Source organism: Mya arenaria, chromosome 15 (assembly GCF_026914265.1).
Source record: "Mya arenaria isolate MELC-2E11 chromosome 15, ASM2691426v1".
Lineage (NCBI taxonomy): Eukaryota > Metazoa > Mollusca > Bivalvia > Myida > Myidae > Mya > Mya arenaria.
Genome location: NC_069136.1, coordinates 27958528 through 27986231, shown reverse-complemented (window position 1 = coordinate 27986231; position 27704 = coordinate 27958528). Strand labels below are relative to the sequence as shown.

The following is a 27704-nucleotide window of genomic DNA, read 5'->3' as shown; positions in this document are numbered from 1 at the left end:
AGAACATTAGTATTACCACTGAACGATTAATTAAACTCTCGTTGGGAGATTAAAAAAATCACACGAAATACGTATCTGAAGGTGCAACCATCTCTAACTTTCAAGGATGCACAAAAAAACCCATTTTATCAATCATAATTTAGGGGTTGAGCATCGGATCAAAACAATTATCGACGATCGAAATAATCGGAATAGTTTAATTATATCATTCATTGAGTTTATATGATTGAAAAAAATGCACGAGAAGGATCAGATCCCACCTTTTGACTGATAATCGTTTATAATTGACATTTGTGCAATCAAAAATATCACATTTGCTTTAATAACAAAATATTGTTAGTCAAAATCCGCACAGAGTTCCATATTAGGTTAAAACTACTTAATTTTGACAAACATCGACAATTCAAAGGAGTTTATATTATATACAAAAGTTGATCGAGTTTGAACACCATAAATGATTTATCTCTAGAATAAGCATTTCATGCAATTAAACATGTTGTCGTTAATAGATTTCTTTGGGGTTATTTCAGACGTATTGACCGGAAGTATAAATTAATAGCCCCGTAAAGATTGCTCCGAGTACGTTTTGTGAATGTTCTTGTATGAACAACTAATTTTATTTCAGTCTTCTTCTTATGGTTAACCTGCATTGAACTAACAGAATGCATGAGTTATGTAATAGTAGGTACATTTTTTTTCAAATTATTTGTTGTAATATTGATGTTTATATATACAGTACACAATCTCATAAAATAATAGCCGCAACTACAATAATTTCAAAACAAAGCCAATGCATATACAAACTCACGCATATACACATATTTACATATTGCAAAAACAATAAGACCAATCGTCACCAAATATTGGTCTCCCTCGCAAAACCCCTGCAGCAATAAAACCCAAATTTTAGTAAAATGGCAATGACTTAATATATCTATTTTATATATTATATATATAATTTTCATATACATGTAGACACAAACTTAGCATGTAAAGATGAGCATGTGGAATTAAAACATCACCGTTTGGCGTAATGATGTATAGTTAAAGAGATAATGCATGGAGCCAGGAACAAACTCTATAGCAAAACGATGTTCTTAGTCTATTTTAATTACTCCAATGCCAAAACATATTGCTAACAATTATAATGTGTTTATAATACGCTCATTTGGCACTAACTGTACAATTAAGAAAATAACAACTGGAGTACAATGTACAAACAAAAGAACAATACTGTCTTATCTTACGCAGTTAAACCAGAACATTCCTTATTTTCGAAATAAAGGGTTGGCTTTGGCATTTTAGAGATATAAACTTTTTCATGTTTTTCGTGCTAAACGTGAGTTTTTATCTCCTAAAATATTTTTTTAATTTAAGCATTTATTTTCAGAGGAAGACATGTTCAAACCCCAATATTCTACAACGTTTACATGCTTGTTATTTTGTGAAGAGGTATACCAGATATTTTTCTAGGAAGAAGGGCTTTTATTATTTTTGAAACAACAATCTTTGGTTCGATAGAAGTGTGATTGAACGATTTATTTCCACCCAGATGTTGGTAAATTGTTATGGCTCTTTCATTGTTCAAGAATGATCACTATGTGGGGCTTCAAAACATTTGTTTGGATCATAATTATACTGAAGTGTTCAAATATTGAAATATATTAATCAACTTCAAACACAGGTCATAACAGTGATAATACTGTAAGTAAAGACGTCAACGTAAAGAGCCCAATACCAATGTGAATCGTACTTTGTTCTGTCGATTATATTAATGGACTGTCCAGTGTTTTAAATATGGAGAGTGTTTGTTTATTTAATGGACAGTCAGTCGAGCCAATGTTACACAATACTATAACCTACACAGAGTACCAAAAGAACAATGAATCACGTAACAGACATGTTTCAAATATCTTCATACGAAGCGAATGAGTTTCAGGGGCGTAACTAAATTAAGTAAGTTTTGATAAAACATGCTAAAATACTTTTTATTGAAGTCGATAGAAGACAATTGCGACCCTTTCATACAATTAAACACTAAGTTTACACATCATTGTGTGTAATTGTAGGTATAGTTTTCATAGACAACGAAAGGTGAAAGCTACGCTGTGTTTAAGTAAGTGAAACGCCTCAAACTATCCATTTTGTCGGAGCCACTACCTGCCTCGGACTGTCCTTCCACTAACATAATGAACAGTTTTAGGCATTTCACCCTACATAGATAAATTACTTTAAGGCTTATGATACAAATTGGAGATAAATACTTGTACAAATACAGTATATACACAAATGTTGCAAATCAATTGACATCAACTATCCGGACCGCCATTATAGAAGGTGTAGTGGAATAACTTTAAGCCTTTAAGATTTTAAACCGCTTTGCGAGAGCTTGATCGCATATAATTAATATTTGATTTGATTCCGTTTTAGATTAAATAATTTGCAGTAATAATATATGATTATATCATTTTTTTGTGGCTGTATTTGAGAGTAAACCAATTTTTTGCGAACCTAGGGATATAACGAACGGAAAGGAATATAATAATATAATCTTGTTAAACATGAAATAAGTTGCATTCAAACAAAAACGGTTTGAAATAAAAGGTTTATGTTTAAGAATGATCTCTATTTATATCAAATAAAAAAATATATTGGCTTTCGATTTAAATAACAATGTTAACATCCAATGTGCAATCCCGTTAGATGCTGTTAATTGATTTTCAACATAAAATATTGTAAAAATCTTATTTTTCGTGTAAAAGGAAATCTTTTTGTTCTTATAAAGATCATAACTATATGCTTACAATGTATACATGCAACAAATGGAGTACAGTATCATTTTAAATTTATAAGCTGGTCAAAATAATGTATTGTGTCAAAACCTTTAAATACATCAGAAGTATAAACATTATGATGTAAAAATATCAAAGTGTATTAAATTAATTGAAATAATATAAAACTCGTTTGTTGTTTCTATTTAGAATGTATGCAAAATAAATACAATGCATATATGCTACAAGGTAATTGAAAGTCAATATTTTGTTTATTTGTTCTTGTTTGACTGTATATCACCACAACGCAACAAATCTTTGTTGATCTTGTGGTATGGAGCATACAAGATATTTACAGAGTCGAAGACAGTGTTATAATTTGGATTAAACAGCTTAAAAAACACTAACAACACAAAATTCAAACATATTCCTTCGTGAATATTGCTCAACTCCTCAACACTCAAAAATTGAGTAACAAAAGATACAAATATTACCCTTGTAAAAGAGTGTACCTCAAAAATGAATGCCCGCATATTTCTTTTTTTAATCCTGAATAATTTCCCGTTCCAATCCTTATATCCATCATTATGGAGTAGCCTTACCTCCTTTTCTTTAGACACTGAGAAAAGACATTGCCATCTCCTTTAATGATTACTTCCTTTTCGTTAGACACTGAGAAAAGACATTGCCATCTCCTTTAATGAGTATCACGACCTATTTATTGGGTTCACTATTGCCCCAAGTAAATTGAAATTGGCAATAAACAATATTATCACATTAGCAAATCTCGACTGATTGAACATTCTCCAGGGAAAGCGAGAATATACCGATCACAAGTTTGTTTCCCATGTTTTTAACTTCTAATTGGAAACTTAAGATCTGTTTTATATTAATTTTGAATTCATTTAAATAATAAATAAAATAAAGTTGTTATATTATTTTGACCGGCTTATCAATTAATCATTTGAATGCATTGTTGTTGTACTCCACCTTTGCCTTGCTATCCCAATCGCCTTCAACTGAAGCAGTCCATGTATGATAGCATGCTATAATAATTCAACTCTTAAAATATCTCTTTCTAAAACAAAATAATCATGTAGAAGTGATACAAATAAAAGGAAAACAAAAATCAGCCGATTTCTCTTTTGATAAGAGTCAGTGACATCATCGTTTAAAAATTGAAAGCAACGATAATAAACCTGTTCGTCTAACAAATTCAATTTCTAGAATGTGCGGTCAAAATAATCATATCATCTGGATACTTTTCCCTGGAATTGTAATCTAGGTGCACGAAACAATGATATTTATTTAACGTCGGATAAATATAGAGCGAACATATGCTCGCAGAACATTATATATTCCGACCAAAAATATCCAGTAAACATACTTATATCTAAAATGGACAGTACATATCATGCACATAAACTGTTTGAAAATGAATGGAAAAATACCCCATTGTCATGAAATGAATGTAGGGCGAAATAAATATAATGGAATATATGACTATAATAAAAACGACAGGAATATCTATTGCTCAGACGCTACTAATGTTCAGGTCTTTGCGGACATCATTGGGATGTTTTATCAAAACTCGGAACCTGAACGTTATGGTGCAATACTAAATGGCTATGCTTGTATGTAAGAGATGCTTTGCCCTTCTCCATCAGTTTGTATGGTCTTTTGCTATTGTGTTTCTGACACTTGTGGTTTATTGGTGTGTTTATTTGTTGGTTGGTCTTTTTTCGGTGTATTGTTCAGTGTTTGGCTGTTCGGCTGCCTGACTGGCTTGCTGGTCGGTCGGTCTATTGAATGTTTTTGTAAGGTTTGATTTTGATTTATTGACAAATGAAATTGAATGTTTTTGTAAGGTTTGATTTTGATTTATTGACAAATGAAATTGATAAAATGTTTCGTGCATTGATGTAAAGAACTATTATTATACTATCTTTATCACCAGTTAAAAGTGAAAAAAGTAACACCCTCAAGCAATGACCTAAACTCTGACTCAAAAATAGTTTTCTTATTGGATGTTGTTTGACTTTACCTTATAACTACTCCATCACAAAAAGCGTTACCATACTTGATATGATAAAGCAAGGAGAGAATGAGTGCATTTTATACCCATTTATTCTAGAAAATGTTAATAAACGAGTATATTTTACTATAGGACCTTTTGAATACGCCTTTTTTAAGATTATCACACAAATGATTATATATGAAATATAGTTATTGCCAGTCTCCCCATTCAGCTGTTTTTGCTGGGAACATTAGACCACTGTGGTGGTAAAACATCGATATATCGGTACCGTATGTAAGAAGGTTCCACCCTCGACTACCCAACACTACATGGGACCCGGTTCAAGCAGTTTATACCATGTATGGCAAAACTGAACGCGTTAGGATAGTGCCATTAAACGGGGTTGATGTTTAGACTTTTGGCTACTGAGCTTGTTTCTGTAGTTTTTCATATAAGTTTGGATAAGTTTTTAAACATCGTTCGATGCGAAACGTTTTGGCGTTGCATCACATCTGAACGCTGACGTAGTGTTCAAAGAAGGCTCTTAACTATCGTAACTTCCGTGCAACTTAATGTCTGTGTTGGTTCTCACATGGACCCTAGACTATGTTTTGTTATGTTTTAACTCTCTACTATGTAAAGACTTCTTAACATTGAGATCTACTTTTTCTCTTAAGCGATGAAAAGCCACAACATCCGCAAATCACAATGTTCAGAATTTGGCGCTCGATAGGCAATGCGGTTGAATAATAGACAATAACGGGGATGACATAAAACAGATATACGGACGGACAGTGAGCGTTTAATGAATACACATACACACTATAATGTAATTATAAGGAGATCATTATCGTTTCATTCCGATACAATCAATTTTAAAGTTTGATATCTTTTGGCATTTCAACCGTCCCGGGATTAAATCCTGCTGTGGTTTTTTTTATTCCTTTGTTTTCTATCTTTTTTTCTAACTTTTATTCTTGTACACTTTTTTCTACATTTTCGATATAAATGATGTTGCGGCTGACAGTCTTTAAAAAATCATTGGAATAATACTTGTCTGTTTACTTTGCATACGGCTTCCTACATGTCTTACGGTGTATCTTTTAAGCCAAGTGTTATTGGTCGTACATGAATTTGAATCTTAAAAGAGTGAGGCTAACAAGTTAACAAATCGGTTTATGTTTAACTGAGACGTCGAATATTTAAAGTAACACGTTTCATCCATTCCAATGCCATTATCGAGTGTTATTCGGACAAGTCGCGAACTTCCTGAACCGTGTTACTTGTCAAGGAACAATCGTATTAAAGCCGGCTTAATCAAATAAGGTTCTTTCGCGTGGCAGTCGCTCTTAAGAAAAGAAGCTGTAACATTATCAACCTTCAATTTCATGAAGGAAACTAGATTTATGGGGGTTTAGACAATTTTCAGGCGTCTCTTAAATTAAGTTTAATAATTCGATGAGAAACTTCAATTTGAATATCCCTCGTTGCAGACGCAGTAATGATGAGTTTATCAGTGATAATAGATCTAGCGCATTGCAACAGCTTTTGACTTTTCATATTTTTATTTGTTTATCAACTTCTGTACATATGTTTACCTTTTGTTGACAGCAGATTTCAAGAAGAACCGTTCCTTGAATTGAAATATACCCGTAAAATGTGCGTTCCAAAAAACATTTATACATATATTTCACAGTTTCCATAAAGATAACCCATTTTTTGGATAAAAACACACATACCATGTGTGTTAAATTTGCCACATGGCTATGGTTTCGTTCTTCCCAGCAATTTTCAGTTTTTGTATTGAGTCCATAATGAATGATTTATATCGGAAGTCACTGCTGTCTTTTCAATATCTGAAAATAAGGTTACTTGTTCGTAACGTATATATATAGAGCATAACCGTTGTCTGAGTGTAAACACGTTTGTACCCAAAGGAATTCACGGAGAGCGCAGTGACAAGAAACAGTACACATAATTTACCCGTGTGATGAAAAGCCAAGTCTTTTTATCAAGAACAATTGTAGAATTAGTTTATGTTACTCATAATAGATAATAAGTTGGGTCACTTTTGTTGAATTACTTTATCACGTCGAGTTCGTATACATTTCTGTCATTGTTTTTGTTGTTTTTTTGTCAGTTTTTCTGTTGTTGTTTTTGCATTAAATTAACATTCAACTATTTTGGGCTAATGCTAGTTTGTATGCTCAGTCTCACTCTTATTCCACCAATCCCGAATAAAGTAAAATCGTAAATGGTCAATTTAAATTTTAATGTGCGCATTAACTTGAGGAAACTTAAGAATAAAACAAATAATAATGGAACTTATACGTAGCCTCCAAGTACTATAATACGGGATCCCGAGACATTGGAATGGCAATAAATAACCATGTGATGAAACCGCGCCAATCTAAACACTTATAAAAGAGATCTAAAAACATATCGCATTGCCTATACAAGGTTAAGGCAATCTTCACACCCGTTACCCATTGAAACTGGCCGACACGGCTATAATAGAATAGACCGTATTTCTTTTATGTGGATCTAGTGATTTAGAAAATGAGTAAAAATTTAATGTATTTGTAATACATTCGTGCGTGTACGAAAATTATCTTAAGAAAACGTTTGTTTGCAATATGTATTGACCTTTTAAAACTTTTTTGAAAATAAGTGTTCTTGTTCTGTTACGCAAATATATTGATGAAGCTTTTGTTATGAGCTCGACTATCAGTAACACTATGTTGTTACGATCAAAAAATATACAGCATTCTTGTTGAATGTACTACATACCAGTCAGAACTTGTCTTTCGTTGGAACTATTATTTATATGCATCTGGTAAGTTTTAAATGACTTAGTTTATGTCCATTATATACGATAACCTGCTTCATTTTTGTTAGATATGTTTTTAATACCAAGTGATTAATTACGTTTATGAAATATATCATGTCGCAAGACACATTTATATATTTACGTCACTTTATAATCTTGTCTGAATCTTAAATCTAATAGATTCCCAGGGTATTCCCGATTATCATGAAAATCGGAAAGGTGTTGATAAATTGTCAGTAAGTATAGTCTGACCAATAAATATCCCTTTCATTTGATGTATTGTCCGATATCGTCTTATGTTTATTTGTGAAACCCGGGGTCAGATCGAATGGAACGCGAATGGAATTTTGTTTTAATGTGCTTATCTGACAAGACAAGAAATAGCTTCTTCTCAGATACATGCTTTTCGATCTGACTAAAACACAAGCTCAAACTGATGCTTAGTGTTTATTTCGGTATCGTTTTCATTAAATAGACATCATATTTCAAATGATGTTTAATGTTTTTAAACGGCATCATTGATCATTAATACGTAAGTATATGTAAACAACGTCCAACTGTTAAATACGTAAAACAAGAAGTAGTTAGGTGCGTCATATAAACTATATGTAAAAAAAAGAGGACAGCGGTTTTGTTCTCGCAAAACAGATGAACAGTAGCAGAAATTAATTTCCTCACAGTGCATGGAATCGATTGCCTGTCCAAGGTGTGGTAGCATCTTACTGAACTGTCGCATGTTTGACAGATGGATCGGGGCATCGCCACACAGCAACGGATCGGTAACAGCTTGCAAAAAAACGAGAATGACAATGTACTTGCAAAAAGCCAGTAATTATAACCGAAACAAACCATATGTTCTACAGTTTTGTCAATAAGGGCTTTTTGTACATTTAAATACCTAAGATTAAACTAAACTAATTATCTAAAAATCATTGACAATAACAAAATCAATAACAAACAATAACAGTTACATGCTCATTCAAAATCAAGAAATTAATATATTTATACTATATATATATTTGCACATTGATTTTTTATTATAATAAAGGGATTCATCATATAAACAATTATTGTGCCGTTTTCCTTGTGCTTTTCGCATGATCAAGGCACTGTTGGCTCGTGTTTATTTTTATGATGGGTACAACTTCTGTTTTATAATGGATTGCAAGAGTTTTTGAATTTGTAAAACATGCGTTATTCGCAAACAAAGTACTATTTGTTATAAGTCTGACGTGATTGTCTGTAAAGGGTTTAAAGTAATAAATGCTAAGTTTCTTAACGACAACAAATGTTTGCGCTTCTGGATGGATTCGAACCTCTTCCTTGAAACCCTCAAAATTTTGTAGTCCTCGACATAACAGCATAGGCTAAAGCATTAAAATTGAAGAGTTTAAAGTGGAGGTTTTCATAATGGGTGAGCTACCTCAAGGTTAGGCCAAGTTGAACTTATTCTATATTTATGACGTATGCCATTGTGTTTTGGGCAACATAGTGAAAAGTAGTCTACCTATTACCTATACTTTGACTACATAGTTTACATGTACTTAATCTAAATTTGAACAGTATCGTTCTATGTTTATCACAAGTAATACAATGTGAATATCGTTCATACTTAAAATTATTTAGTTTTAAACATTTTGTTATTGACCATTTTGTTTAGACTGGAGATAGTATCATTCCATTCATGTAAATATTGATGCGTAAGACTTTAAATTAAAATAGGCAAAATATAGCAAATAAAAGCATGATCACGGTTCATTATACATCATCACATTATATACTAATGAAAGAAACACTGGACCGTTCACAAAGAACATTGACTGATGAGTTCCCCAATCTGGATTCCAACGATTGTCTACTGAATATTGAAATCGGAAACAAGTAAGGGCATAGAATTACGGCGATGTGGAGTAGCTGAATGTCTAGTAACGAACAACGGATATTTCAACTGACATGTTCAGAACAATCGATTTGTCTGCCAGAGAGGTGTAAAATTCTTTAATAATGCATTGCCTTTTAAATGGTCCCGCCAGTCAAAAATATGTTTTATGGTTGCTTTTGAAATTTATGGTATAAATGGAGCCTATAATCTATCAAAGCTTGCATTTCTTTCTCATTTCATAAACTCATCTCACCTTGGGTACGATCAGTAATTTTACAGTTTTCGCTGCTAATTATTACTATTTGCAGTAGGGTGTTCAATTAACTTTGTCTTTTTGCTAAATGTGTCTACGGGGAACTATTGTTATATTTGCTCGATTGCACATTTAGGAAGTGACCGTTCTTCCACAGTTTTATATTATTTGTCATGAAAGTCTACGAATATAAGAAAATACAAAAAAAACTGTGTTTTATTTTGTTTGATAGGAGCACTTTTCAATCAAACAAATACAACTAGATACACCGTAAGAAAGACCCAGGAAGGCGGATAACATAGTTAATAATACAGGTAGGTTTTTAATTCGGAGATAGTAAGAGTACCTGCATCTGCAGCTTGATTTGTTAATATAACTATGTTTAGCTCATGCATGTTTACACAAGCATGCCTTGGAATAAATCTGATATTAGGTAGTGAAAGGCAAACAATTACATCCGCTATGCAAAATAAGCAGCATATTCAGGCATTTCTTAAACAATCTTCGAAGTCTTTAGAGGAGTATATAACTTTGACAATATTTGAACTTGAAAGAGAGAACATTCTGTATGCTCTTACTACTGATATCTTCTGCCAAGGAGTTAAAGGAAAGTGATGCAGGAACCTGAATTCGAACATACGTTCAGCGTATGGTAAAATTAAAATGTGTTACCATTTTAAGAAATAACAAAAAAACCCAATCCTTTCATATTTCGTGCTTTTAAACAAAGCTGTTTAAGTTTTTGATTATATTTCACATAACGTAACTGTACAATCTTTTCACTCTCATTAATTTTATTGATGTGTATTTCTTTTTGTGTTCTTGTCTGTTTTGTGGAACTTCGACTTTATATAAAAACAACATTGAGAGTTAAATCGGCATCATTATTATAGTTTCAGAACAACGACCATGTTGACTTATGTCAGCTCGTTGTTTCTGCACGACACCTTGATATGGTACTGTGAAATCATAAATATTCGGGGTTTTTTTCGTGGATTTCGTGGGTTGACATATCCACGAATTCAAGATCCCAACGAAAACCTGACCTTTAATTGAAAACCATACTTTCTATATAAAAGGGTATACATGTATTCACATGACATGGTCGCGGAATACAAATGTTTTTGTATGTACCTAAATCATTCCTTTTACTATAAATATATGTTATATAATTTAACCTCAATGATAATAAATTTAAGTCAACAATAAGTACTCGCATTCAGCTTTTTTGTATGACATTGCCGGAACATTACAACAAGCTGATCATCAACCTCCTGTGCAGCACATTTAAAACGTGCTGATTTTTAACTTCGTTTGTTTTGAGCATTGCCATTCAATTTTGTTTCTATTGTCAAATATTAAATCGATTATTTAATATGATGATGCTCCAATGCAGAGTTTGTGTTGAACGTTCTTGTATTTGAAAGGGGATACAGATAAAAGCTTGATTAAAAAATAATAAATAAAGTATACATTTATACTGGAAAATAAGAACATTTAGTATTTATTTTAAGATGAATAAGTAGTATCACCTATTTAATCCTAGTATTTATCGTCTGTGTTTTTTGGTGATATGATATATAATCTGAAATTAATTTAATTCTTGACTCGTTTAAGATTAAATGCTAGCAAACAAACAAGAACCATACACTTAACAGCACGGTATTAAACTAGTAACATTATGCCGACCACCCTCATAGTTCATCAAACCCAACGTTACGCAGCATATCTGTAACACTAAGTGTACATTTATATGATCTGTAACTAATCTCAAGGTCTCCTAACATCATTTTACATACATTGTCTGAAAATTTCCTCACGTACTTGGAACAAGAACTAAAAAAATAAAAAGGTAACTTTAATGAAAACAATCTAATTTTCTCAGCTAAATTCATACACAATTATTCTGTATGATGTCTTATTCTCCCATTTTGATTTGCAAATGAAAGTATGCATGCTTTCTACAAGTAAAAAAATGGGAAAAAATGGCTTACAAGTTTATCAAGCAGATCTAAGTATAGTCTACAGTGAAGTGAAATCAACTTCGCTTTAACTTGAAGAAAACATGCTGGTGTTTTACGGGCTTATGTCTTGCACGTATTTTTAAATGACTACCAGACGTGAAAACAAAGCTCAGGTAACAGTATTTGTTGATAATCTCATTATCGCCAACTTCATAATGGAAGTACAATTATGAGGCAGTCCAACACCTCTTCTTAACACAACTATCTTAGTTTCGCTTTAATGTTTACAACTTAATTCCAGCGTTTACAGTATTGCTTAAAAATATAGAGTATTAATTAAGGATTGATTCTTATTCTTTGTGCGTTCATGCAGTATGAACGCTCGGCCGCGATTTTGCATATGCATAAACCGCGCTAACAAAAAATAAGAATCAATACTTATATTTACATTTGCCCTTTTTATTTGGCTTTTGTTTTCGACCTAATAGTGTTTGAGAATAAGACTTTAATTACAACAAAGGGGAACAAAACGTGAAGAGCGAATGTAAATGGTAAGAGCACTTGTCGCTCTTGGTGTTTTAGCTGTTTTTTTCCTCCGTATAATAAATAGTCCAAAAGTAATTTGCAGAGAGAAATAAAGAATCAAAGCTTTTCTTTGATCATTTAATTGTTTCTGTTAAATATGTGGAGGTAATAATGATTTTTGTTGTAATATGTTCATTTTAATCAAGAGAACTTCCGATACATTTTAACTCATGTTTTACATATGCATGACCCTTGTGAGGGGACATAAAAATGTGGTCATGGTGATTTAATGGATAACTTCCATTTCAAGGTAATTATAGCGCCATAATTTCATTTTTTGTTGTCTTTTAATTTTCGCAAAGATATTGAAGTGTTGTGTCGTGCTAGTCTTCTCCAATTGTCAATAGTAAGATATGTTCGAACTCACGAAAATACATGACATTTGGGCAGTCTCCAATCATTTCATGTATTTAAATGTAGACGAAGATATCGCCTAATTCTATCGTAGAAAAATAATCATTGTCTGAATCCGATATTGTATCATACATTTGTCCTAGAAAGAAATCGCCGAACTCCGAATCATCAGCCATGTTTGTTTTGACAGTTGTGCAGACAAACCGTAGTAAAAAACGTAGTGTCAATTTTAATTTGTTTTTATTATTTGTTAAATGCGTGTTCTTTTGTTATCAAATGCAAAATAATGCATTTTCCAAATGATATTTCTAGAAAATAATGTCTTTCATTTAAATTGTTAGTAAAACATCAGAAGAAACATGAAACAAGCCGGCATTCAACAGAACATGTGCCCTGCTATATTTAGCAATAAAGTAGATAAAAGTAAAATCACTACGCGCAGTGATTCACCAGCGCCCAATCAGAGCGTTGCTTTGTTGCGAAACTCCACCTACAAAGGTCAGGAAAGGTCGACCGGTTCATGCAAAATGAACTCAATTGTTATCGTTCAGAAAATCAAGTACGGATGTAAATATGTTAACATATCTTCTGGTGTATTTGCAAAAATATTTAATGCATACTCTAATCTTAACATAAATATTTTAATTGCGTTCACATCTATGATAGCTGTGCCTTTAATGTAAGCTCTTCCTTCAAATCGTTTAAATAAATCATCAATACAATATAATGTATTAGTCCACATTGCCTTACACCAAGCAAACATTCTAACGCTTCATCTGTTTGACCTAGTTTTTATAACATGAGCTGACAGTTTAATATATTGAAACAGTTTCCTCTAATACCTTATCTTTCTTGTTCTATATAAATTGCCAAATATTTTGTCTAACAATGTCATCAACTGCCGGTGAGAAACCAACAAATAAACAATACAGTGTATCGTTATTGTGTCGCCTGAAAAGACGACATATAGGGGTTACTTTTGTCGGCGGTGTCGGCGGCGGCGGCGTCCGCGTCCCATTTTCGCTTGTCCGGGGTATATCTCCTAAACTATTAGTGGTATCAACTTGAAACTTCATATGTAGATAGATCTAATTGAGGGCAAGTGCAGTGCACAAGAACTGTTACTCTTGCTTTCATATTTTAAGAGTTATTGCCCTTTGTTATTTTTCATGCTTAAAGTTTTGTCCGGGGCATATCTTGTAGAATATAAGAGTTATCAACTTGAAACTTCATATGTAGATAGATCTCATAGAGGGCAAGTGCAGTGCACAATAACAGTAACTCTTGCTTTCTTAGTTTTAAAATTATTGCCCTTTGTTAATTTTCATGCTTAAAGTTTTGTCCGGGGCATATCTTGAAGAATATAAGAGGTATCAACTTGAAACTTCATAGCTAGATAGATCTCATTGAGGGCAAGTGCAGTGCACAATAACAGTAACTCTTGCTTTCTTAGTTTTAAAGTTATTGCCCTTTGTTAATTTTCATGCTTAAAGTTTTGTCCGGGGCATATCTTGAAGAATATAAGAGGTATCAACTTGAAACTTCATAGCTAGATATATCTCATTGAGGGCAAGTGGAGTGCATAATAACAGTAACTCTTGCTTTCTTAGTTTTAAAGTTATTGCCCTTTGTTAATTTTCATGCTTAAAGTTTTGTCCGGGGCATATCTTGAAGAATATAAGAGGTATCAACTTGAAACTTCATAGCTAGATAGATCTCATTGAGGGCAAGTGCAGTGCACAAGAACCGTTACTCTTGCTGCCATATTTTTAGAGTTATTGCCCTTTGTTAATTTTCTTGCTTAGGTTTTGTCCGTGGCATATCTCGTAAACTATAGGAGGTTTCAACCTGAAACTAATTCCGTAGGTATATATGATTGAGGGTTCAAATGCCACCTACACTTGAAAGTTAAATGGCAACATCATTTTCTATAAATGAATAAAATGCCAATCTAACAGCTATAATGTCGACAGTAAATAAATCGTCAGGCGACACATCCGACTCGCGGAGTTCTAGTTATTTAACAATGAAGTTCCAATGCATTCAAAGCAAAAATGTACGCAGTACTCATCTTTACTGTAAAGCATTCGTCGGAACTCACGTGTTATTTTTTCCTTTTCTTTACAGGAGTAACCATTGGGAACATAGGCTAGAGAATGACGCATATATATTCATTAGCACTTACCAAAATCAATTATACATTCCGTATTGCCTGAGGTGTGTCTCATTTTTCCGTGAGTGCGAAATTTACTTAGACGATTTGCACAGAGTAAACGTTATGAATAACATGAGTACCAGTGATCCCCCTTGCGCTTCGGCTGAACATAATCATTCTATAAGGCGAGTACAAATATTGTGTATGAAATGGGATTTTTTTTTAAATACAATTAAATAAGGTTAATCTTCTAAAATTTCACTTACATTTCTTATCTTGCATTTAGGCTTAACTAGCATTCTCCAACACATTTAGGGAAATTCCCTGATTCTAAAACAGATTCGTAAGACTGGAGTAATTATATTATTTCCGTATTAACAAATCTCATTAATAATTCTATCCGGGCCTCAACTTACCCTGATTCATGTATCATATTCCTTCAGCTTTACGAGGCCAAAACAAAAGGTTTGGTTAAGGTTAGATCCTTTTCAAAAACAGGTATAGTAGGTAGGCTTTTTACTTTTATTTTTCTATCAGGCTTTATAATAGAATGTCATTTTCCTTATTTGAGAAAGGTGATAAACTGATCTTCTGTATAAATCGTAAAAGGTTTTAAACTACATATTGAAACTTTTTTTTTACCAACTGACTATAAAAACGGCAGGGTCGGTCCCTATTTTGTAGGTAGGCTCGGATGACCCGAACCAAACGTATTTTTTAGGCCTGATCAGTATCAATATGCAGATGCCATTCTACAACTGAAGAAGAGTTTTCATTTCGTAATAAAAAAATTGGTGACTGAAAAAAATCCGTCGTTCTCAAGGTGAACATATGTACTTTATACGTTATTTAAAAATAAACCATGATATAAACGTTTCTTATATTATCTTCGTGGGAAATGTACGTATATTAATATCTCTAAAATATTTCAGTACTAGTATACATTTTTAAAACAATTGCTTTTTGCTATCAACAGATGTTAACAAATATACCAATCAGCAAATATGTCCTAAAATGAAAACCTTTATCATATAACCATTGAAATGAAAGTCAAGCTGCTGCAAAACACAGATATTTGAGCTTGTTATCGTTAATTATATCATATCCTTGTTATCAAATATCGACCGGAAATTAATGTTTTTAGGTTGTTTACACTTAAGTTTTATCTGCCTGGATATATTATATCTGGTTCGAGTCCATAGTTTGTAAACAATTGGGCAAAATGAACGTTCAAATGGCTAAGAAACCCACACCAAATGCTAGAAAAATGTACGATACCCAAGGAAGACAATCGTAAGTATATGTTTTTGTTAATTTTATTTCATAAATTATGTTACTATAAAGATTATCTTTTAGCCATTGCAACTAATTGTTAAACATCAAAATAATTCACCATATTTCTTACTGTGTACATAGTCATCAGTCAACACACATGCAGTATGGTGTAGGGATTCCCCTGTGTGGGGTGGTTTAAGGTACAGGTTAAGTGAGTGTGCTTGGAATCAAGTTGTATTGTGGCAAATATTAAAATCAACATCTGCTTTATAATTCGAACTGTTTCAAATGGTATTTACTCATCAAGTAATCCTTTTATTGAATCTTTATAAGGTTATTAAACACTACAATATGTGTTTGTTTGCTCATACGTGATGCACGAAAGAACGTTTAGAACATAATAAGGTTCTTTTTGTAGTATTGACCATGTTTTAGCAATATTTTGCCGATCAGTAGATTCGTTCAAATGTACGATTAGTTTGTAGTTTTGTTTGTTTAATAGATATTCAAAAGGAAGATAATTCAAATTTTCGAATCAAAACAAACCTAAACATGACTGCAAAAAAATGAAATATTTCAAAAACTTCCTTCTTCCTGAAAGTCATTTATTTTTCTTCCTGGCCTCCCTCAAAAACAAATATAAATCGTCCTTCTCCAGTTCGTTAAACCCTGGAGCAGGTAGATCTTACTCATCTGATTAAACTTTGAATTCACTATTAAGTTATATATTTTAACGAATAGGATTACAAGTCAAAATCAACACAATAGTGAAAACGAAAGTAAAGTAAAGAAATGCAACCTCGTTAATCAGAAAAGACAGAGAGTCAGTCATAAAGGTACGACATCCCGGAGCGTTAATAGTATTTTCGGGTATAAAAACATAGTTTACAAATTGGGATTCACAGATGTTGAATACTCATGATACTCATGATTTACTAGTTTAAACATAAACTTTATACATGTACATATAAAACTATCATATAGAAACTGAAAGTAAATTTCCCGAAAATTAAACGGCGCTACCTGTAATTTTGCACCGAACAAAATGATCGACCAAAATAGAAGTTCCGTCGGTCCAAATGGTAATATATCAGACATGTCCAACTGTCCGACAGAGGTTAGCTTTGACTGCTGCAGATATTGAAAATATAGTTATTTCTATTACGCCTTTATTTAGTTTAAACTGCAACGGAAATAACTGCCATTATATAAAACAAAAATATGATTTTCATTAATCAACTAACAGTATGTGTATACCACGTGATAAATAACGTCATACATGCTACGTCGAAAGGCAATATTTTGCTTCGAATAAAGTCTTTATACAAAGATAATTCATTATTTTTTTACAATTTTAAATAAAAAATATTGCAGCCTATGCCGCTTACGGAGCGCCGTTCTCGGTATTTTACCAGAGTTTGATATTATTCTTTTTCGAACACTTCGACAAACCTTTTCACAAAACCGCCGCCTGATGGAACATTGTCAAAACATTATTTTTGAAACTGGTTTGTCATCATCATTCATCATCATCAACATCATCATCATCATCATCATCGTTAGCACCATCATTAGTTGGGCATGCTTTGGACTTAGTATATACAGAGATGGTAGCATTGAGAAAAGTATTTCCCTCTTGCTTTCCTTTGACAATTTTAAACCCCTTGGACATGAAACCTTGATTTTAGAAACATACCAGTAATAGTTGTTTTATCTCAGGCCCAGATCTTCTGGCTTAAAAGGTTCCTACATTAGTTTTGATAATATATTTAGAAAAGAAAACTACTCGTTCAAGAGATTGATACGCATGCATCAACACGACATTCAGTGGTTTGCGTACAATAGCAATGCGGGATATGTACAAAGAGCTGCGTGCTATAAGCAAAGTTTAAAATTGGGAATTCCCGACTTTATTTCCTACCGGATTATTATAATCTGAGTTTGACTGTAACTTTGTTACTTGATTAATGTTTATATGTTTATATTAAGAAACCCGTAAATACTTTTGATATCAAACACAAACCTTTTTCTTCTTTAAACAAGATCGGTATTGTATATGTTTATATGTAGAGGCAACACGCGCCTAGGCAGCAATACTCCTTTTGTTTTCTTGTTTTCTGTACTTGTTTTCATAGACACAATGAGCTGTTGGCTGAGTATTTCCCTGTTATCAGAGGCATTTGTATGATCTCTGGCGGCCATGGGTTCACCACCGACAACCATTCAATACAATATGATGACTGATGTATTTGGTTGATAATTGTAGTAATACAGACAAGGCTAAGGAGATAGCCCAACCAAAACAGAGGAAAAGGACAGACCAAAAACGAAAGAGGTTAGGGAGTGATAGTCCAACTAAAACAGAGGAAAAGGAAAAACCTAAAACGGACTACACTTGCGAAAAAGTCCAGCCAAAGCGAAGGAAAAAGACGCACCGAAAACGGACACGGCCAGGGGATGATAATCCAACTATCATAACCTTCGATTTAGAAACTACAGGATTGAGTCAGTATTACGTGTATATTTTATTAGATCATTTTTAGGCAAACCATGCATGACGGTATATAGAAAATGTGTTTCCATATTTTGGTAGCCTTCCATACAAGAACTTTGGTAAAAGATGTCCGCTACTTGGTACAAATTTTCAGTATTCGCGAACTATGTGTATATGCCTTGGCATTTAGTCGGCTAAAATTGTTAGTTTTAAACGGAAGAAAATGTGTTATCTAATACCAAAAAATAAATAACAGATAATTAATATTGATAATGTCGTCCAAGATGGGAGACAAAGGTTAACAAATATTTATTTTAGTATGAACGTTTCCATATGCGTAGATGCTTTGCCAGAAATTGTCTAATAATATTGTATTAAAACACAATTGCATTTAAAGTATTGAAGCAGTATTATGGACAACACAACTTCCAAAGTAGCGTCCATCATAAAACTGCCAGAAATGAATTTCTTTAAAATGTTCGCATTGATCATGCTATTTTTGTCAGAAGTTAATATAGTGATATTGTTTGCATTTAACAAGTATGTGGTAACGATCCGTCCTCTACTGGTCCTCTATTCAAAATATATTAGTGAAAAGCTTCAAGCCCTGAGCACTTACGTGACAGGATCGGGTGGAATCTTGCAGTGTTTTTTTTAGATCACTGATATGATTTAAACTAACAAAATATTTTTAAAAATACTAAAAACGGGGCCGATTGAGGCAAAATTGGGACAGCGAGAGCCATACTTAAATGATCAATATACGAGAAACCTATTGCCTGTATTTTTTGCTATTCTACTTAATTGTGGTGTATATTTCATATTCAATTTTGTGGGGAATGCCATTATTTCAATGGCAATTTCAATTTCCTGTACGAACAGGAGTAACAATTTACAGGAAAGTAGTGATGTCCACAATAAAACAAATATATATAGACGCCATCTTTTACGCATTTGTGGCTTTTATCTTTCCATTTATCCTTTCTGAATCATTAAATGCTTTCAATCAGTTACAAGTCTTAAACATCATTAAGTTTTAGTTGGGGGAACATCTTTCACGCCATTTGATTTTGAAACGGCCGAAAAATCAAAATATGTTCTTGTACAATATAAGCAAAAGCACAAAGGAGGTTTCTGAACAAATTTCAAAGTCATTACAGTTTTGAAAGAAATCACGAGTTATGGTATATTTTAGCGGTCGTCTAAGACGCCAGTTTGCTGTTGATCTTGTCCAAACGCTGCGTAAATGTTAACGAAATATTTTATATTCAAAAAAATACCATAAAGATATTTTTGACAAATAATCAAAGCAAATGGAGAAGTTGATATGATAAAGTCATGAGAGATACATATATCTTACGTGCTATTTTACATTTGAAACCAGTTTCGGCCAGCTTAAACGGCATCTTGAATGTTTTGTTTTCACAAGAGTTGACCAGAAGGCACCAATTGGACTCTTGGTTTGTGTCTTTGCTCAAAACTGTTCATTTTCTCTATATAAATGCTTCGGTTTGTCTGAAATAATATCCCAAACTATCTCGTTTCAGTTGAAAATGGAGACAATATGCCACACATAACACAAATAGCGGCCATGGAAAAATTGAGCGGTTCAAGGTTTTGCAAGTATGTAAAACCGAAAAAGCGTTTAACAAATGATGCCGAGAGAATAACTGGCATTGTTATGACAAATGCCAATACAATGTTAGTAAAAGGTAAAAAGGTGGAAGCAGTCGGTATCAGAGTAGCCATTGGTGAACTATGTGAATGGTTGGAACAGTTTCCTAATGTCTCTTTGGTAGCCCATAACGGTCGATGGTTTGATTTTCGTGTTGTGAAATCGGCCATCGAGAGTATTGGTATGAAGGACAGACTCTATAAATGTGTTTGTACATTGGTAGATTCCCTTCCAATTTTCCAAAAGATGTATCCGGGACAGTCGCATAAGCAAGCTAACCTTGTACATTCCTTGCTTGGAACTAGGTATAATGAGCACGATGCCACTGCTGATGTAGATGCGCTAAGCAAGCTCATTAGTTTTGTCGATCTATATCGGAAAGAAATCCTGAAATACAGTTTTGATTTTTCGGATATTTAAACAATGGTCTGTTATAAAAGCCAAAAGGTCTTTGGTCATCATTATAAGTATTTTATAACATTTGTTGCGAATTAAATCGTAGTGTGAGACTGTGCATTTGTAGCCGTTGTTGATGCACGCTTTTAGGTGTGTGGTTTTTTTATATCAAATTTGCTTTATATTTGTGAGGTAGTAGAGCCTTTTTTATATTCTGTACCGATATTGTGATAATGTGTATGTTATTAGAGCCAATATATATTGTAAACCTATAGTTTGATAATGTGTGTACGTACTATTGGAGCCATTATGTTTTGTATGTATAAAACTTGATTATGTGTGTTAGTACTATTGGAGCCATTATGCTTTGTATGTCTAAAGCTTGATAATGTGTGTAAGTACTATTGGAACTATTATGATTTGTATGTCTAAAGCTTGATTATGTGTGTTAGTACTATTGGAACCATTATGTTTTGTATGTCTAAAGCATGATAATGTGTGTTAGTGCTATTGGAACCATTATGTTTTGTATGTCTAAAGCTTGATAATGTGTGTTAGTACTATTGGAGCCATTATGTTTTGTATGCCTAAAGCTTGATTATGTGTGTTAGTACTATTGGAACCATTATGTTTTGTATGTCTAAAGCTTGATAATGTGTGTAAGTACTATTGGAACCATTATGTTTTGTATGTCTAAAGCTTGATTATGTGTGTTAGTACTATTGAAGCCATTATGTTTTGTATGTCTAAAGCTTGATTATATGTGTTAGCACTATTCGAGCCATTATATATTCAAGACCTGTATTTTTATAATGCATATTAGTGCTATTGGAGCTTTTTTATAAATAAACCTAGATATTTTTATAATTGCTGTTGTTATTTTCTCTCTGAAGTTTAACACTTAATTACAGTATGTCGAAACAGAACAATGCGTGGAAGTGACTGCATACAATCCATGCGAGTTTACAGTTTTTATTAGATTGCCATTCTTAAGCAATGCGTTATTTTATCTTAAAAAAAACTTCGAATAGTTTTAACGCCCAGTAAAAACTAACTTACTTTTCACTGACTGTGCGGTTACCACAATGCTTACCAATGATGACAGTTGGATAACTGTGCAATGTGTCTTGTCTTGTTGCGCGCTATGTGTCTTTTTTTGATAAAAATGATTTTATTGAATAGGATCGTTGTTAAATCTAGGCTTCTGTGTTGATCCTAAAATGTCCATTGTTGTTTTGATGACCAATATGCAACAATGCAATTTTCTATTGCACTTGTCTGATATTTTCTCCCTTATAGTCTTGCAAGCGTTAATATTGAAATACCACCACTGGTATATAAATACATTCAAAATTGTTTTGTTCACTCGTCTAATGTATTATGACTTATTTTGCCGTTGAATATAGCCCAGTTAGTTTAAAAACAAATGCATACTGGGTGTCGGTTATAAGGGCAGGACCAGTGATGAAAATGTCATTGCTGTCAATGGATTCCCTTTTAAGCCGAGACTCATACCATTATACTTTAGATGTATTCGTTAAGAGAAATTTTAATTTACATGATCACTTTTCCAAACTCTTGAATGTATCTCTTATTGCCGTTGGAAATTTTACGATTTAGTCCAATCATGCACTAGATAATAAATAAAGTGACAAGTTTAATAGAGAAGACCTTCCGACGTGAATGGTAGTTAAAAATGATTGATTTAGACGAGGTTGATAATTTAGAACCTCCGTGCTCGGTGTACATAAATATCGACACTCAAATCTTGCAGGCGAAGACAGGGAACCAAAACGGTTGTGAGTTTGGATTAACTTTCCAAAATAAGGACAATTTACATATTTAGTTCATTTACTTTATCAACGATCGCAGTTTCTTTAGTTATTGGTTTAATTAAAAAGTCTGGAGCAAAAATATTTGAAGAGTCACAGGGTATCCATACACGATAACTGTCTATACCCTTACTGTACGTAGATTTATTTCAACTATTTCATTTCCAACTTTTATGCATACGCTTTAATGCCGCTCAACCGAAAGGCCAATAAAAACAAGTGTCGGAATAATTGAGACTGGTTTTTGACAGTAATGGTAGTTTTAACACCGAGAATGACATGCTCTCAAATGATACCATGGAGATATTCATTTGGGAATTTAACACTTGTTTTAACTATTATTTATTTGTGAATTTGATTTGGTGGCACCAAGCCGGACAAGTTGGTTTTCTCCGGTGACTCCGGTTTCCCACACAACAAAATACCACACTCTCGCGTAACATCGTGCCAGCAAGAGTCATTAATATAATGTTGCAATAACTTGTTGAGCAACCGTTGTAAAAAGATTTAACTTAACACTTATCTTTTCATTTAAATGACCGCAAACAAAGCATTAAACATCACGCACAAAAACGAACAAAAATAAAACACCTAATTTACCCATGTAATCTGAACTATATTAATATATCTGAACCACAATTAAGCTATTCATTTTTCTAGCCATTGGCGAGATTCCATATATTGTTTTGTAAAATTAAAAAGGGTACCGCTTGCTGATTTTTATTTATATGTAAACAACATGACCTCAGTCAAAGATACATTGTAGTAAAATTTACGGCAGTTTGTATTTCCGTTGTTTATTTTGTTATGCTGTACGTCATGCCATACTTTGGTTAAAATTGTTTTGTTAATTGAAACCATTTTCATAATTTCAGCGTTGGGTTATTTACAAATTATTTGTTAGATGTTTTTACACCTGTTATTTGAAATATGCAACTGTGTTTGTAACAGGTTGGCAAACGCCAACGATTTAGGATGTTGCTAATTGCCAAACAAAGGAGGTGTCAGTCGAAGCCATATTGACCTTAGCTTACTGTTTTATTGTTTCTTTGTATCTAATTTAGCACCTTGACATATGTTTTGATTAAGAACTATTTGAAATCAGAAGTAATTAGTTTGAGCTGAGCTGACAGTCTTTATGAAGTATTTCCTGTTTTTCTATTGGTTTAATTTATGGTAGGCCGGGCTGCACAATATAAAGTAACACATTTTTAATTGTTAAAAAAAAAGAGAGGAGAAAAAATGTAGTTCTTCATAGAAAACGGACTCTTGAAATTTGTCTGAGCTCGGAGGTGGTTTTACCACAGTCCAGCAAACTATAGCGTTGTCGCTGTTGTACAATATATTTGGTGTTAATTTTTGGACTACACACACTGTGTTATTACATCAAGTATTTGTTAATGAAAGAACAACATAATAAAATCGTGAAAAGAACTTGGTGTCGTGAAAAGGATTTTGTTTTGGACTTCAATAGCTAATTCCCCATAGGTGTCAAATAACGCGTTTATAGTTAAAAACGCACGGCACAACAATTTCAACACAAATTTACAATGACCAATTCTAGATAGATAGATAGATAGATTTATTTCAGCATAAAATGTACATAGCATGGAATTAAACACATGATAAATAATATCAGGAATAAAATATATCCATGTTAACTACATTATATATCTAAGGATAACACAAAAAAGGGATTGATAATCCCTTATTTCCATTGTGGTCCTTATATAACAAACTAGTTGACATAGGAAGACATGCTATTAAGAAATTATAATTAAAAAAAAAAAATATCACAGTAGAAGACTGATTATGTATTAATTGTATTGCATATTTAAATATAAATAATAATATGTTAGGTAAAATAAGAAATATCACAGTGTATCACAATTGAAGTGCTGTTCAAATACTAGATTAACAGAATGTATTCAACAATGGACAATAAAACAAGACATAAATATCCATGAATAATAGGTATGCTAAATTAAAAATGTAAGATTACCTTGGACATGAACCTATCTATTACAATATAAAATACATGATATATGAACAGCCCTAGTCCAACAAATATGTTTTAAGGGAAGATTTAAAAGACTTCAAAGACTTGCTGAACCTTATTTCCTTAGGGAGATCATTCCATAGTGAGCATCCTCGGTAAGCAAAGGATTTCTTACCAAAACTATTGACCTTTGGATATGAAAAACGCCTACTATCCATAAAATCAGTGCCCTGAGATGTAGCGGACATTCTGAATCTAGTTTTATAATTGTGTGCCACACTAACGGGGTTAAAATGTTCACTTAGATATGAAGGGGCCAATTTGGAATGAATCTTAAAAACGTGACAAAGAGTTATAAAATCAACCCTTTTGTCCACAGGTAACCAGTTAAGACAATTAAACTGAGATTTTCCAATGTGGGACCTAGATTCTAAATTTAAAACAAATCTCATTAGTTTGTTTTGTGTGACCTGAAGCTTATTACGCAAGTCTTGGTTAACAGAATAAAACCAGATGGTAGAGGCAAAGTCTAGATGGCACTGAATAAGGGACATGAGTAACCTTTTTGTGTGCTGGGTAAGGTACTCACGCTTCCTAAATAAGAATTTTAACCTTGTATTTGCCTTTTTCATGACCGACCTAGCCATGTCCTCAAAAGACAAGCAATTATCAATGGTTGCGCCTAAATATTTTACTGAAGTTTTACATTCAATTGGCAAACCTTTGCAAGTCACGTTTAGATTGCCTTTAGATTTAAGCCTCTGTTTTGACCCGAATAAAATAGTTTCTGTTTTACCCAAATGCAGAGATAGCTTATTACAGATAAGCCACTCACTAACAAGTTCTAATTCTTCAGAAAGGCTAGACTCTAAATCTTCTGTACTTTTGCCTGACACTAAAATTGCGGAATCATCGGCGTATAGGAGCAGCTTATTTCTGACAACAGCTGGCATATCATTCACGTAAATTAAAAATAAAAGTGGACCTAATATTGATCCTTGTGGGACACCACATGTGACCTTTGATTGAGAGGATAAAGTACCAGAGACTGAAACAAGTTGGTGACGGTCGGACAGGTATGAGGAAAACTATCGTGTTGTTGACTCGTTCAGACCAATGGCTTTAAGTTTCATTAGAAGAATATCATGGTTGACCGTACCAAACGCTTTCTGTAAGTCTATGAGCACCATGCCAACAAGATTTCCTTTATCCATATTAAAACGTAGGTAATCGGTCAAATGAATGAGGCATGTCTCAGTAGAATACTTGCGTCTAAAACCGGACTGTAAACTATACAGAAGTTCATTGTTTGTCAAATATTCCTCAACTTGGTCATAGATAACCTTTTCTAAGACCTTAGATATGATGTTTAAAATGGAGACTGGACGATAATTTCCAACTTCAGTTTTGTCGTTTTTCTTAAACAAAGGAACAACACGTGCAGACTTAAGGTCATCTGGTACGACTCCTTGAATGATGGATAGGTTAATTATATGTGCAAGGGGGTTTGCTATAATGTTTGATGAGTCCTTAACAAACTTCGAGGGAATACCATCAAGACCAGCTGCCTTGTTGGAGCTAAGGCTGTCCAAGAATTTCGATACTTTACTTTCTGTAACTATTGAAGTACCAAAACTGTTTGGTTTTACACCTTTGGACGAATAATATTGAAAAACAAAATTTCTGCCAAATCTGTTTACACACTTTGGCAGTTTATCAACAAGGTTTGCAGCAACAGTTGTGTAAAAGACATTAAAAGCTTCAGCTACCTTGGATTTATCAAAACAAATTTCACCATTAACATTCAAACCAATGCTGGAAGAGGACTGGCTCTTCTTGGAAGGCAAACCAAGCTGTTTAAGGCTCTTCCATATAGACTTTGAATCATTTTTATTACATTCAAGTGTCTTCTTAAAATAATTCTTTTTTGCATTTGTAATACATGTTTGGGCATAGTTTCTTAATTTTCTAAACATACATTAATCTTCCTCAGTTTTACTTCTCTTATATTTCTGAAAAACCTTATCTCTAGCCTTAATACTCTGAAGAACCTCATTATCAATCCAAGCCTCTGTTCTCTGCTTAATGCGGACCTGCTTGACTGATGCAATGGAATTTAAAACGGACAAAAAAGTAGATTTAAAATATGACCAGGCAATATTTACATCATCACATAATAGCACATGACTCCAGTCAGTACCAATCAGGCTTTGCTGAAAAGCTTCCTTATTGTAGTGCTTCTGCCATATTTCAAGGCAAAACATGTTTGTAGTATAAATGTTGAATCGTTTTGCTCACATTCTTGCTTCACAGATAAAACTCTTCCAATATCACATACTCAATCTAACTTAATGGTCAATAAAACACTCCATTTGGTCTGAAATATATCACACGAAACACATATCTGAAAACGCAACCGTCATTAGCTTTCACCAAATCAAATATAGACTCATCAAAACTTCCCTGTTTCTCAAGTGCCTGAGACCATTTATCGAGCATAAGCATTTTATACAATAAGTGTTGAATTGAATGGATTTCTTTGGAATTCAACCGGACTAATTGACAACAAGTATCAATTAGTTTACTCAACTAGGACAACAATTCATTTAACAAATTATAAATAAATGTGTCATTCAAACTCGACACTCTTTAACCAGCCAAACTGTTTATACCCCGATAACGACATCAATCACGCAATTCATTCTTTAAATGCCGTCATGAACACATTCTTGTTTCGTATTACTTGTATATCGTATCTAATGTGCTTTCAGCTTTCAAGGTTCCCACAAAACGCCATACACATGCATACGTTGTAATGTCTATGTACTTCAAACTTGGGGTCCTGCATATCTATGGACCCTTTAAGGTGAGAGGATAGCTAACAAGCAAACAAATCAGCTATGTCAAATTAACCATCTGTAATTTCATATTAAAGGCTCCATCTATTGAAAGCTTTTTGGCCAAGCCGCGAGTTTCCGGAACCGTGTTTATTATCAAGGCACTATCGTATTACATCCGGATTAATCAAATAAGCTTCGTTCGCGTGTCAGTGGCTCTTAAGAAAAGAATTTGTTACATCATCAACTTTTAATTTCGTAAAGTAAAATCGATTCATGATGTCTTTGACAGTTTTCCTACTTCATCCAAATTAAGGTTAACAAGGAAACGAGAAACTTTAATTTAAATAATGTTATGTGGAAATACAGTTATGACGAATACACC

General features: G+C 33.2%; 1 protein-coding gene across 1 annotated transcript; it reads left to right on the top strand.

Annotated features, from left to right (window-relative positions):
- Positions 1–15969: 15969 nt before the first annotated feature.
- On the top strand, positions 15970–21507 carry LOC128220504 (DNA polymerase III subunit epsilon-like). The gene is made up of 3 exons (XM_052928923.1): positions 15970–16104; positions 18353–18591; positions 20128–21507. Exons 1-3 carry the CDS (start codon positions 16034–16036, stop codon positions 20673–20675), a joined length of 858 nt encoding a protein of 285 aa, XP_052784883.1. The 5' UTR covers positions 15970–16033; the 3' UTR covers positions 20676–21507.
- Positions 21508–27704: the final 6197 nt, after the last annotated feature.

What these genes read in the sequence shown, in the direction of transcription:
- LOC128220504 (XM_052928923.1), top strand. Translation starts at nt 16,034, where the DNA reads ATGAACGTTCAAATGGCTAAGAAACCCACACCAAATGCTAGAAAAATG. An exon ending in GATACCCAAGGAAGACAATC is followed by an intron (nt 16,105 to 18,352) that starts GTAAGTATATGT and finishes TGATAATTGTAG; the next exon opens with TAATACAGACAAGGCTAAGG. An exon ending in TTTAGAAACTACAGGATTGA is followed by an intron (nt 18,592 to 20,127) that starts GTCAGTATTACG and finishes ATCTCGTTTCAG; the next exon opens with TTGAAAATGGAGACAATATG.